Genomic DNA, 13838 nt, shown 5'->3' with positions numbered 1-13838 from the left:
AAACGGATCAGGTGCACTGCACTTGCTTAGCATGCTTGAGGCCCTGGGTCTTGGCACTACTCCAAAAAGTAAAAATAAGTAAGTAAATATATACAATAAAGAGAGGAAGGATCTTGCTTTAAAAGATGTCCACCTGAGAGTTCACGAAAGATACCAATAGGCTGCTGGACTTGACCCTGTGCTGTTCTCGCTTGCACGACAGCTCACAGTGGGGTCCTACAAATGAGTTTCCTGGTTTCTTTAGAAGAGCCGGTCCCTCTCTCATCTTCATATGAACCAGGGATGAGCAGACACTGTAGAGGAAAATGTGGACACCAGACAAGTGACAGCAATAGCAGGGGTACTTAGGTGGTGGTTCCTGGGACTCTGAGTAGGACCCACAGGGATCCTGAGTCTTATTAGACCAACAGACCAGACATACCCACATGCATAGAGGCCCAGAGAGGTAAAGGTATTGGCTCACCTTTACACAGCAAGGCAGCCCCGAGCCAGTCCAGGGCCCAGTTCTCCTTATTCCCATCTGCCTTTTCTAAAATTCCTGCCTTGGTGCAAATGAGATAAAGATAGGGTCTCAGAATTTGCCCCATCTCCTATCGTGTCCCCTCCCCCCACCATTGTCCCTTCTCCTGGCCCTGCCCCAGAGAAAAGCATTCTTATTTGATTCACAAGACTTTTATATTTTATTAGTAAAATACAAAATGGCACAGACATTGGTAATGATGCTTGAAAAAGTCAAAGGATTGACCAACTCCTTCCGAAGTCCTCCCCAGACTGTCTTAGCAACACATCCTGTTGGGGAGAACCCACAAAGTCTAACAAGGGGACACACGCCCCAGCAGCTTTCTCAATAGGGAAGTGGGCGCCCCAACCCTTGAAGGCTCCGCACTGAAGGAACCAGGACAAAGTGCACCCAGGCTGCTGTTCCTCCAGCCCACAATGCCAGACCAGAGCCTCCCACAAGCTTTCCAGGAGGGAGGGTCATCGAGGGGCTTGTTTCCTCACTCTGGAACAGAGCCAACTGTCCTGAGTTTCTACCTACCAAGGAGTGAGTCACTTCTGGGTGAAACCCGCCCATGGGAGGCTCCGAAGGTGGAGGGTTGGGGCTATTAGGGGAGCAGGGTTGGGAGAGCTGCCACCAAGGACCCTGGCGGGGGCAAGGTCTGTAGGTCCAGCTCCAGCTATTGGAGTACAGGTATTGCCCAACTGTTCCCTGCTGGACATGCTGGAGGCTTTAGCAGTCACTTTGTGCCCAGGGCAGAGTCCCTTCCAGAAATTTTCACAGGACTCTTGGAGAATGTTATGGGAGTTCTGGCCCTGCCTGTAGCAAAGGTGAGACCTTGGTGTGAACTGGGCTTTCAGAGCTGAGAGAGGACCCAGCCTCCTAACCATGAGGGCTGGGCACATCCACGCTCAAGTCCCTAAACTTCAGTCAGGTGTGCGGCCGCTCCTGGTGCTTACCCTGGATCCTCTGCCTTCCAAGGGCTCGTCATCCTCTCCTGTGGCTTGTCTTTCAGGCAGGGCAGACCTGTGACTGTCATCTTGGTGCGTGGAGTAGGGGTGCCTAGTGAGGACACAAAGGGACCTTCTGAACTGGCCTCTGTTCCTGCAGGTCCCCAACTCAGCCTCCGTGTGGGGGCCCACAGGGTACGACCTGAACCCTCAGGTCACCCTTGTCCATCCTCAGAGTCACAGGGTGCAAAGGGGTCAGTCCAGTGGGATGGCAGTGACTGTCGGCGTGGAGAAGGGCTGGGGGCTGCATCCAGGGATGGGGACAAGGATCTCAGAGGAAGTCAGGGCCGTGGGGTATTGCCATCTCTGGGCCACGCTTCTTTTCTGTTACAGATGGGGTGCCTTGCTGTGCAGGTAGTTGAGTGGGGTCTAGACCCAGCCTTCAGATACAGCATGCTGTCCCTGCACAGTCTAGGGAGGAGGGCAGCAAAACCCCACGCTAGCTCATCTCCCTTCCCAGAGAGCTCCGGGAGACACAGCGGTAACCTCATGCAAGAAAGGACACGACAGGGCATTGGTGGTGGTGGTGACGGTAGTGTGCTCTGTACAGGGGACAGGGAGAGAGAGGGGAGAGATAGCACCGCAGCTGGCCAGGGACGGGAAAGGGCTGGCGAGTGCAGCAAACCCAGGAAATGTGAAGAGGTCAGAGGGACAGGCAAATGGGCCTGACCTGCTGCTTGTAAGATGGGTGGACTACGGTGCTCACAGGAGACAGGGGTCACGGGGCCTGGGAATTCAATAAATAATTGTTCACTAGGGTTGGGGTGTCAAGGGCCCCTCCAACCAGCCAGCAGCAGAGGAGTCTTTCAAATATAGGTGAGCTGGAAGGTCACCGGCTGTCTCTGATAAGGGGGTAATGGCAAAAGGTGGCCTCCAGGGCCTTAACTCGGGGCTTGGAGCACGTGGCTCCCAGAGGACCCAGCCTCCCCATTCCCACTGCCTTAGTTTGGGCGAAGGTGGGTATGAGGATGGGGGTCCCCGACAGCTTTCTGAATCGAACTATGGACACAGGCAGGCAGGCAACTCACACTGGCACCAGGACATACGAGTTACTGCCGCAGCTACGGGGGACATAGCGGAGGCCTTCCACCATCTCTCCTGCCATTTTGCGGGGACAGCCCTGGAGGCTCTGGTAGGCAAACATGGCCACCCCTAGACAGAAGAGCAGGCCCAGGAAGGCCAGCAGCCCTACTGCCTGCCTCCGGGTAGCTTCCTGGGTGTCAGGGACAGGAGTGATAAGTACACTCAGTTTCTGGGGGTCTGCAGAGGCATGAACGGGTTCCTCTGCCTTGGGAGGCCAACTGCCTGAAGTCACCATCTCCGGGCTGGGGGTCCCTTCAGAGGAGACAGGGGTCACTGAGGAATGGACTATGTTGCCAGGCCCCCTCTCCTGGAAATCATCAGTATGAGCTTGATTTGTTTCCTCAGGCCCTAGAGACTTCTCTGTACTGGGACTCTGTCCCTGGACCCATGGGGTCTGGCTTTTAGACCCAACATTCTCCTCTGGGGTTGAATGTGAAATGGTGGGTGCCTGGGTAGATGGGGCTGTAGTGGTTGGGGGCTCAGTAGCCTTCTCCTCAGCCCTGAGCCTAGATTCAGATTGGTAGACAGCAGAACTCTGCCGAATGGTGGTAGAGATGGCAGACTCCTCAAAAATCCCAGTAGTTTGAGGCTTGGTCGAAAGCCCTGCATCCTGTGCCTTGGAAGTAGAGGGAGATGATACAGTCACTGCTGCTGGCGGCTCCTGGGAAGTCCCCATGGGGCTCTGGGCCTCTTGGGCAATAGTAGTCAGCTCCAAAGTAAGGCCTTTCACTGTGACTTTGGGCTCTGCCAGTGCAGATGGGGACAGTCCCCTGGAGGCCAGGGTGATCCCAGGTGTCACATTGACCAACTTCTCAAACTTGCCATTATTCTGACGCTGGGCAGCGGCCTGGTCGTCAAGGTGCTTGATGGCGTCTTGGACCCATTTCTCCTTTGGATCAGCACAGAAGAGTCTGTGCTGTCTCGTCTCCAAGCTATAAGGAAGACAGTGGCTGGTGATGCCCAGATTCTAGACAGCCAGACTGGAGTGGTGTGGGGCACTCCCCACATGTCCAGTAGGCAAGCTGTCCTGACTTGCTAGTGTGAGCCATTGGGCCACTCCATCCCCTATGTCTCCTAGCCCTTGGCTGAGACATGAATGTCTGTGGTCTGGAGGGGACCACCACCACCACCTCGAAACAGGCATTTTCAGCCTGAGGGACTTCCCCTTTCTAAACCAGGAAAGTCCCGGGTAAATGGGAACCCTGCTTCTGTGTTATCATTAAGCAAAATAAAGGGTAAAGGACCTAGAGAAAGACAGAGCAGACATCATAACAATTACAGCATTAATCACCACATCACTACCATAAAGGCCAGCAGCTCTGGACTTTGATCTGGGGATGCCATAGGTGTTCCCTGACACCAGCGACGTGACAAGGCGGATTTCCTCACTCTAGAAAGATCCTGTGCATAAGCTCCCTGTCCCATGGTGATGGCTGCCCTCTGGCCCCCAACTTCCTCCTCTAGGCTTTGTCCTCAGGCTGAAGCAACTTTTCAGAGCCAGAGCCGTTCAGCATCCTCACGGGGATCTTGAGTGTGGTCTAAATCTGGAGCCTCCTCCTGTGACGCTGTATCTGGCTGCTTTGCCCCCAACAGCAGCTCAGAGCTGATTACCGGTCCACGCTACAGCCTCTGCAGGTCATACAGCCTACACGCATTGCAGCCGCCACGCTAACCGCATTTAACCAGCAGGGGGAAGATGGCGTGGACAGATAAAGAAGTGTGCCCAACTGCAAGGGTGCCGTGTTCCCCTCTTCCACTTTCCTTGGAAGACTGAAGTAACTATTTGGGGGGGGGGGTATCTGAAAGAAGCCATTCGTGGTGGGGAAGCAGAGAGGGCAGGCAGGAAGGCAGTTTTGAACCTCACTCCTTGGGGGAGCTGTCTAGGGGACAGGAAGTACGGGACTTCCGCTAGCAGAGCCCGAGTTAAGATTCTGGCTATTTCCTGCATGGCTAAGGTTGCTCAGGGGTCTCCATCAGTCCCGGGGAAGATTCAGACTGAGCAAATGGGCAATACCGTGTGCCCCAGACAGAACAAGGGACCAAACTGGCCAGGTAGAAAATGACTACTGACTGGGCCTGTTTCCTCCCCAGTGGCCCCGAGGGCTCTGGTCTTTTGCCGCTTGGTGACAGCCATCCGTGTCCCTTCCAAGGGCTCCGCCACTCCGCCACCCACTTTAGTTCCTCCGCCTCCTCTTACCCTCCTGCCACCCATCTCCCAGATGAGGAAACTGAGGCGTAGAGGTAGGAAGTGACCAGGGCCTCTGGTTGACCTGCTGGAGTCTGGATTCTGCCTCTGGTAGACCACCTCGCTCAGCCTCCCCACGGGATCTAACGGGCCGAGGGCTGTATAGACAGGCCTGAAAGGAAGCACCACCCTGGCTACTGCCCTGGACCATAGCAGGCATTCCTCACCTCTGTTTGCCACTGATCATAAGGTCAGTGAGGTAGCTTGTGGGCCTGCAACAAGGTTACACTTGCCAAGGCCTTTGGCAGGAAGCCCAGGGTGAGGCAGGCAGGAGAGGGTTGGGAGGTCCCAGGGCCGTCTGAGGACCCAAGTGATACGCGATACGTACATGATGGCCCGCTTGCCGCAGGACTCCTGATTCGGCCGATAGTGGATGAGCAGAGCTACAGGGATTGGTGAGGTCATCTTGTGGCATGTGATGTTGCATTTCGTCACGCCGAGGTGTTGACCTGAGTCCACAGAGGCCCCCAGTCAGTAGGACGCTTGGGTATCTGGTATCCCACCCCATTTCAGCCTCTCCCAGTTATACACGCAAGCCAAAGCCCTTGATCCACATCTGACTCACCCCTTTATAACCTGCTAGACAGCGAGAGTCTGCTCTGTAGTTGTTTTGGACTTATAAAAACAAAGCTTTATTCAAAACGTTCCTTTTGCCTGGCATGCAGGAAGCATTTAATTGTGTGTGTGTGTGTGTGTGTGTGTGTGTGTGTGTGTGTTTGTGTGTGTGTGTGTGTGTTTAAGACAGGGTCTTTCTACATAGCTCTAGCTGTCCTGGAACTCATTAAGTAGACCAGGCTGGCCTTGAGCTCACCAACATCCACTTGTCTCTGCCTCCTGAGTGCTGGGATTAAAGGTGTGCCCAGCCTGGAAGGGCTAAGTTTTAAAATGAAGTCATAGCAGGGGCGAGGAATCTAAGTGAGACACAGACCTGCCTATGGTTACGTGGCCTGTACGGTGAGGGAGTGGCCCTGCCCAGTCTTGATCCCTGGCCCGTGGCGTTCCCTGCTCTGCCCATCACTGTCTTTGGCATAATAAAGCATGTTCTTAGCCATCACCTGCGCCTTACTCCTCCTCCTCACTCATGAATCAGGTACGTGGAACAGGTAAACTTACCTGCCTGGAAATTAGGGGGCAGGGGTCTGCTGAGCAGGTGCCCCTATGCTTTGCAGAATGAGTCTGAGATAAGTTCAGGAGAAAAGGCAGGGGTAGAATAGGGGTCAAGGGCAAGCAGATAGCTTACGCAGCAAAAGCCCCTGGGCAGGGGTTTCTGTTAATGGATAAACCCAATTATCTAATATAAGCATTTGACGGGTTTTTTTTTTTTTTGCATTCCATTTCAAACCACTTCTAAATCAGTGGTTCTCAACCTTCCTAATGCTGCAACCCCTTAATACAGCTCCTTGCGTCGTGGGGACCCCAACCATAAAATCACTTTCATTGCTACTTCACAACTGTAAATTTGCTGCTATTATGAATCGTAATGTAAATCTCTAATATGCAGATGGTCTTATGCGACCCCTGTGAAAGGGTCATTAGACAACCCCCAAAGGGGTCGCGCCCCACAGGTTGAGAACCACTGTCCTCGATGTCCAGCAGCGTGTCCTGTCATCTTCCCAGTGTATACTCACGGAAAATGGGGAGAAAAACGAGAACGAGTTAGGGTTCTAGATCTGAGTAACGGTCATGTCGAACATCTAGAACCCAAGATTCCCCAAGAAGCAAGCGGTGTGGGGAGTGTGCAAGCTGATCTGGCTTAGTCTTTACGACCTGGGAGCCTAGTTGTTCCCCAGCTTCCACTAAAGCTTGTGCACAAATACTGACATGCACACAGATGTGCAAACACACTCCATTTTGCCAAGCATGGACACAGGAGGCTGGAGGTGAAGCTCTGGGATATAGTGCTTGCCTGGTATGCGTGAGGCCGGTTGCCGTCTGTACAGCCCCTAAGAAAGAACTAGCCGAAGGCAAGTACACACCCGGACTTCCTAACCAGCTCATCCACCTCCGCATCGCTCCCGGGCCACGGGCCACTCACTGCACATTGTAGGAAAGGAAGCTTGGGCTGTGGGTCTGAGCTGGGTCATCAAAGGCCAGCGCCAGGAGCCCCTGAACTCACTGGGTTCAGTGAGTCACCGTACTGTCCTCTCTCCCCGAGAACCAGGATGTGAAAGTCACAGTGTAGGCCTGGGGAAATGGTTCAGTAGGTGAAGCGTTTGCCACACAAGCTCGAGAACCTGGGTTTGATGCCCCCGACACCGGGTAGAAAACCAAGCATGGCAGTGTGTGCTTGCAATCTCAGCACTGGAGAAGCAAAGACAAGCAGATGGCTGGGGCTCACTGGCTAGGCAGTAGAGGCCAATCAGTGAGCTCCAGATACCAGGGAAGAGACTGTCTCAAAAACAAGGTGGACAGTGGAGAGTTCCTGAGGAACAACACGGGGGCTGATTTCTGACCTACACACACACAGACACACACACAGCCCCCTACCCAAATTACAGTACAGATTGGTAACCCTCTTCCGACCCCAGTAGACCTAAGAATAATTTAGCTGCATGTTGCATGTGTTCACACCACTTTGCTCAAGTCCCTTGGTGACCACTCCTGCATAGGTCTGGCAGATGCCTTCCTGAGAAAGCCCTGGGGTGACCTGCAATAGGAGGAGGAAGGGAGGATGTGTGACAGGAAGACCCCAGATTAGGATAGAGAAGACCATTGCCACCAGCAGAGCTGGCACAGAGCCACAAAGTCAGCCTCTGCTACGAGCCACTTGGCTGGGATCTACCAGGACAGCTACGTAACTGACTCGGGGAGGCCTTTTCTTTCTTCAGGACCAAGTTCTCATTCCTAGAAAAGGAGGCAGTGCTCCTGTGTGGCTAGCCATCTAACTGTCCGCCAAACGAGTCGTCAAGGACTCAGAGACTGTGTCTACCTCGCTGTTACCGTGTATCTCTGCACTGACCACAACACGGGTACTCAGTAAATATTCATACAATAAAGTAATATCTCAATCTACTTGTCGCTGCTTTAAATATATCCGCCCACCAATCCACCCATCCATCTATGCACCCCTTTACTTATCCATCCGTCACCCACCCATCTTTCTATCCTCCTACTTCCTCTGTCCTCCTCGCTACTTCTACTCATCCCCATCCATCCATCTACCCCCCCTACTCACCCACCTGTCCATCTGTCACTCTTTCAAAGTCCCAGCCTCCCCATCAATTTTTTTTTCACCCACTGCCTGTCACCAATCCACTCACCAGTCATCCATCCATCTACTCATCCACCCATCCGTCCACCCATCCATCCATCCATCCATCCATCCATCCATCTATATCCATCCATCCATCCATCCATCCATCCATCCATCCATCTATATCCATCCATCCATCCATCCATCCATCCATCCATCCATCCATCTATCCATCTATATCCATCCATCCATCCATCCATCCATCCATCCATCCATCCATCTATCCATCTATATCCATCCATCCATCCATCCATCCATCCATCCATTTCCTGAATCAGCCAGCACTGGCTTGAATTGCGTCTCAGTCTATACCCGGAGGGAGCCCTCTGGTCTTTCACCCTGAGTGCTTTGAACTGCAGATGCTGAGGTTGTTTGTAATGATCACTGTTTACCGAGGCAACCAACAAATGCTGGCTCCTCCCTCTTGTGGGGGCCCTGAGCTAGGTGCTGTGAGGCATTTCGGGGGTGGGCAGGTAAATGGGGCCTGTCTCTTTCTTCAGAAGGGTCCCAGATCCACAGGCGGGTAAGAGGATGGGGTGGGGACGAGACCCTCTCTGCTTGCACCTAGCATCAGATCCTGTGTTATCGGCTCCTATTAGCCCCCAGTCCCTGCAGAGGGCACGTTGTTATCCTCTTCTTATAGATGTAGAAGCTGAAGATCCGAGAGGTTCAGTCCCTTGCCCAGAACACAGGCTACTTCGTGGCAGAGCTAGTTTAGTCCTGGTAAGGGATTGAACGTTCTGGCCAGACACAAACACACTAGGATTTACAGGAATGTGAGATAACTTTCAAACGTCAGTAGTCAGGGGAGGCTTCTTGGAAGAACTATGTACTAGGTTGTCCCTGAAGGACTGCGAAGACATGCTGGGTCCTGGGTGCACCAAGAGAGAGGACTTGAGCCTTTACTCATCTGGGTTCTTAATTTTCTCACCTTTAAAATGGACAAGACAGTATGGAGTGACTAGATGTTTTTTAATGACTGGTGCATTCTGCCCTTGGGGAAGCTTTTCTCAATGGCCATACTGTTCACATTTTGAACCTGCTCACTCTTTATCGTGGAGGCTGATGCTGTGGACTCTATGCCAGGAGCCAAAAGTATTGGGACATCTGTAATAATAATAAAAAAGTCTCTGGAAATTGCCAAATATCACCAGCAAGGATTATCACCCTAGAGCGAGCTCATCTGTCCCCTAAACTTCTTCCCAGAGTTAATGCCGACATGATAGGCAAGGAGCAACACATTTCCTACCCCAGCCCTCTCCCAGGAGGCTGAGACAGGAAGGGCATGAATGTGAGACCAGCCTGGTCTACATGGAAAGACCCTGTCTCAGAAACAAAATAGAAACAAGCAAACAACACAAGCTACGTCCCCCCTCCCTGCCCTCTGCAATGCTTTTTCTTTCTAATAGACAGAATGGCTCATTGGTTTATTTTTGTGTACTGCAGTCAAACTTCAGCTGGGCTCGTTGGCCTCTTTATTCAGTGCGATGGTCCCAGCACCCAGAAATATGCCTGTCACACAGCAGGTGTCCTGCTTGTGTGTGCCAAATGAATGGACAAGATGCACGCAGAAGCACTTAGTAGCACATAAAACCTTCACCAATAGAGAAGTGGGGGAGCTCTTAATTAAACCCACAGGTCCCTGGGTCTGACCCTAAGGCTGTCTGCCCCGACACCCCCCCACCCTCACGGAGGGTGGGGGTAGCAGGCTGTAACAGCTGAAAACAGATCTTTTCTCTTTCTTGTGGAGACTTGAGTGGGAGGGAATGCGTCAGTGCTGGGGAACAGCCTTCCCTGCTCTGGCTTGCGTTGGTTTGCAGGTTCGTTACATAAAGCACTGAGCGATCGGCTGGTACAGCCCTGCAGACCCACATTTGGGGACTGACGCAGATTCCCTGCACCAGCCATGCACTTGCCTGCAGCAGCCCAAGACCCCCCTGATGGGGAGCTCCAGGGTGGACCTAGCTGAATACCTCATCTAAAGGGAGAAGGGGCTGAGGCTCACCAGGGTTGCATCATTGCCCACCATCTCCTAGCAAAGCCAGCAGATATGATTAGGGTCCTCAGATCTCAAACATTCAGGGTCTCCTGTCTAGCATTGCCTAGGATTTCCCCACAAGCTTAGGAAAAGCAATACCCATGCACACCTTCCAAAATGCCTCCCTAGACACTGAACCCTTCTCCCGAGCCAGGCAGTGGCTGCATTGGCAGGTGTAGCAGTTGAGACCAGAGAAGTCAAGACCCAGGTCAGGGACACATAGCAAAGTGACGGCAAAGTGTCGTCCATCTGATTCCCACTTCTCAGTGCTCACTGTCCCCAGATATCCCAGGCCTGTGGCTCAGACAGCAGAAAGCCAGGCACAATTTTCTTTCACCACCCCCACTCCCCACCCACTCATAGCCAGCTCCCTGTGGCACTGGTGATTTAGTTCCATGGAGATATCCTGGAAACTGGGGGTTGGTTCACGGTCTCCCAGTTTCACTGTGTGCCCCAAGGCAAAGAATAACCTTCTCTGAGCATCAACCTGCCAAAAGGCCTGGGTTCTCCTTGAGGATGGAGCTAACTCTCGAGGTTAGTGGAGATGTGGTGGTCAACAGAAGGTGGGCAAGCCAGTAGCTCTCTCCTCCACTAAGTCCCCGGGCATCACCCTTTCCGGCTTTGCGAGCTGGTTCTCTAACCATCTCTGAGGTCTCCATCTTCCCCACGTTCCTAGCTATGTCTGCACCTTGTACTACCAGGTAGTGGAGTCCAGAAAGCAGGTCCGTGGAGATAACATAGTTTCTAATCTGGGTTTGGAGGAGGTGGCCAGGATGATGGGGCACAGACAGAGGGGCGATCTGGACGCCGCAACGGAGGCAAGCCCGTAAGCTGTGGTGACCTTGACTGTAACTACTCCTAAGGGCCTTGGAAAAACAGGGCAAAAGGGCAGTCAGGTCTCTTTGGCCTCCGGCCAGGGCGTGTACAGGCTAGGTAGTTAACCTCAGTAGGAAGAACTAACCCAGTCCACCAGTCAGGAGACTGCTCAGCTTCTCCCAGCCCTCACTCTCTTCCCCACACACCTTGTGCCCCCACTCCCGCCCCAGTAGCCACTGGAATGACCGGACTAGCGAGGGGCCGATTCCCCTGCCCCCACCAGAGAAATGCAGTCTGCACCCTAACACACTCCTCCCTTCTTCACCAGGTAGGGTCCAGACCCACTCACCCGCCAGCGGGGTGCATAGATGGTAGAACGCGGTCAGGCGCAGCAGCCACGCGAGCAGCGAGGGAACCATGGCTGGAGTGTAGGAATCCGGTGGGCTCGGCGGCTGGGCAGCGACGCAGCTCCGAGTCCCTCCGCCACCAGCTTCGGTAGCTTTTTATAATGGGCTGGCAGCCTCCGCCCCCGGCGCCCGCAGTAGGAGGCGGTGGGAGGGGAAAGGAAGAGCCTGTGGTTGCGGCTGGATTCCTCCCAGGTTGCCAAGGAACCAACCATTCGCGCTGAGCTCTGCTCCGGGAGCGGCGCGGTGAAAACCCAGGGGGTCACTGGGCCACCATCCCTGGATAACCTAGGTCTGGTCTAAGTGGAACTCTGAGCCAGGGACATGCAGATCGCTGGGCCCGCCATGCCGGATCTGCCAAGCCTTTTCTTATCAAGAGGTAGTCGGGGCCTTTCGACCAAGTGATGCAGAACCCAACCCTCAGTCCGTAGACCCTCCGCACCGCCAATGCATCTACACGGTCTACACGGCTCAGCACAGAGCCTGACAGAGTTTGCTGCAAGAATGACCCAGTCCTGCCACCTGTGGACAGAGAGGGAAACTGAGGCCCAGAGAGGGGAGGGACCATTCCAAACCATACAGAGCTTCACTGTGCAGAATAAACTTATCAGGACCAACAGAGGAGACCACAGAGTCGGGGACTGTTTAGGACATGGAGGGAACCCAGGCCTCCTCAGCTGTTGTTTGCTCTTTCTAGCCTTTTCCCCCACCCTTGCCAGCTCTGCTTTCTTCCAGCATCCAGAACAGCACAACCACTAATTTATTATCGGAGCCTGGGCCTATTGGCTCTCCCTGGACCCTAGTGCAGAGCTTTGGAGAAGTCCCGCCTCCCACCAGGGCACCTCTGCCCACTGTACAAGGCCAGTCTGGCTAATAGGGCTCTGATCTTCTAGAAGCTTTCTTGCAGAGGCCAGGAGAAACCTAGCAGCAAGACTTAGGGTACCGCACATAACCCACTTCCTACTTTCACAGCAGGCTTCCCTAAGACAGGGGGTACATTCCTGGGAGTCTAGAACAGTCAGCTTCTAGAGCCTCTTCGGTCTGGGACCAGAAGCGAATTGCGCTACTCTTTTTGGGATGCCAGCCAAGGGAAAAACCAGTTTGTCTAGTCTAGAAAAGTGTCCCAGGCTATGGAGCCAGCTGGATCATAGCCAGCCTCTGGTCCAGACTTGGCCAGGCAGAGAGGCTGCAGCTGCCACACGACAGAACCTCTCTTCTCTCCTGCTGCCCCCGGGTGGGTGTGGGGCAGCTGGATACTTAGAGAGTTGGGGACGGCTTCCCTGGCAGGGGTCAATGTCCACTGGGGCCCAAATGACCTGCCCTTACCTGGCCAGATAAGAAGCTAGGGAGCTTCATTTTACAGCTGGAGAGACTTAACAATTGATAAAAATGGAGGCCCAGGTCAGGTATGGTCGCTCATACTTGGAATCCCAACATTGAAGGGGCCACAGGAGGATTTCCTGAAGTTCAAAGCTAGCCTGGGCTACATAGTTACTTCCAGGTCAGTCTGGCTAAATAAACACCAAAAAAAAAAAAAAAAGAATCTAGAGACCTAGCCTTCTTTGTGTTATGTTATGTAAGAGCAGAAGATAGGAAAAAGAGGTGAGAGGAGAGAGAGCAGAGGGAAAGGGAGAGAGAGAAGAAAAGGGAGGGAGGGTGGGGAAAACCAGGGAGCACTATGGGAAAACAGTGCTTGCATTTTTAAAGGAGAAGGATGTGGGAAATGGAAACCTGGAGTCCCCGACTTGAGGGTGTGCTCCAGAGGAGAATCTGGAGGCAGGGAAGAGGACCTGCAGGACCCAAGCCTGGCTCTGGAGTGCTGCACAGTGTTTGCGGTCTGTAAAACTGGGAAGGAATTACTAACTTACAGTGAGCCAGGCACTTTCTAATGAGGTTTCCCACGGTGCTGTAGGCTAGCTCAGCTCAGCTGCACAGCGCTCACCTAGCAGGCAGAAACCCCAATACCACAAAACTTAAGGGCTCTCCACGACTAACCCATGTAGTCACGACAACCAACCCAGGGTGTCAGACTGATATCGATCACCCTGGTGGCTCACTTCATGATGGGGTAGCTGAAGATAGGAAGTGAAGAAGACGGCTTGGCCCAACTAACTGTCTCTTGGGTGTGAGTCTCCATCCTTGGCAAGGAACCGTTTAACAAGCAAGTGTCTGAATGTCCACATGGTGGGTGAAAAGACAGAAACAGCTTTACTCTAACTTGCTCAGTTCCAGAGACAGCCCGTGCTCCCTACGGGTTCAGCTTCTCACTTACAGATGGTTGTTGAAATCCATCTCACCCAGGCATCAAGGAGTAACTGCTGAGACGCAGTTTGGGCACAGTAGCCAGGCTTTTGGGTCCCCCCGACCCAGTGCAAGCACAGCTCTGCCATTCCTACAGGTCTCACTAGGGTAGGGTGCAGTATCCCCATCTGTACAATGGGACGCCAATGGCCACCTCAGCATATCTCTGGGGAGTGAATGAAACTAAAG

The 13838-nt window shown here is 53.3% G+C and overlaps 1 protein-coding gene across 1 annotated transcript; it reads right to left on the bottom strand.

The window, feature by feature from the left end:
* Positions 1-650: 650 nt before the first annotated feature.
* On the bottom strand, positions 651-11451 carry Cx3cl1 (C-X3-C motif chemokine ligand 1). Its single transcript, XM_048432272.3, has 3 exons — positions 11294-11451; positions 5166-5286; positions 651-3524 (listed from the first exon to the last, which is right to left on the bottom strand). The coding sequence occupies exons 1-3, from the start codon at positions 11361-11363 to the stop codon at positions 2534-2536; spliced, it is 1182 nt and encodes a 393-aa protein (XP_048288229.3). The 5' UTR covers positions 11364-11451; the 3' UTR covers positions 651-2533.
* Positions 11452-13838: the final 2387 nt, after the last annotated feature.

This window comes from Myodes glareolus, chromosome 22, assembly GCF_982192425.1.
Source record: "Myodes glareolus chromosome 22, mMyoGla1.1, whole genome shotgun sequence".
NCBI classification, from domain to species: Eukaryota; Metazoa; Chordata; class Mammalia; order Rodentia; family Cricetidae; genus Myodes; species Myodes glareolus.
The sequence above is the reverse complement of the archived record's forward strand: the minus strand, read 5'-3'. Positions and strand labels throughout refer to the sequence as shown.

Bases quoted from the DNA above. Each gene is read 5' to 3' on its own strand.
- Cx3cl1 (XM_048432272.3), bottom strand. From the start codon at position 11,363: ATGGTTCCCTCGCTGCTCGCGTGGCTGCTGCGCCTGACCGCGTTCTAC. The intron at 5,287-11,293 runs GTGAGTGGGTCT...CTGTGGACTCAG, and splicing joins TCTATGCACCCCGCTGGCGG to GTCAACACCTCGGCGTGACG. The intron at 3,525-5,165 runs GTACGTATCGCG...TCTTCCTTATAG, and splicing joins TGCGGCAAGCGGGCCATCAT to CTTGGAGACGAGACAGCACA.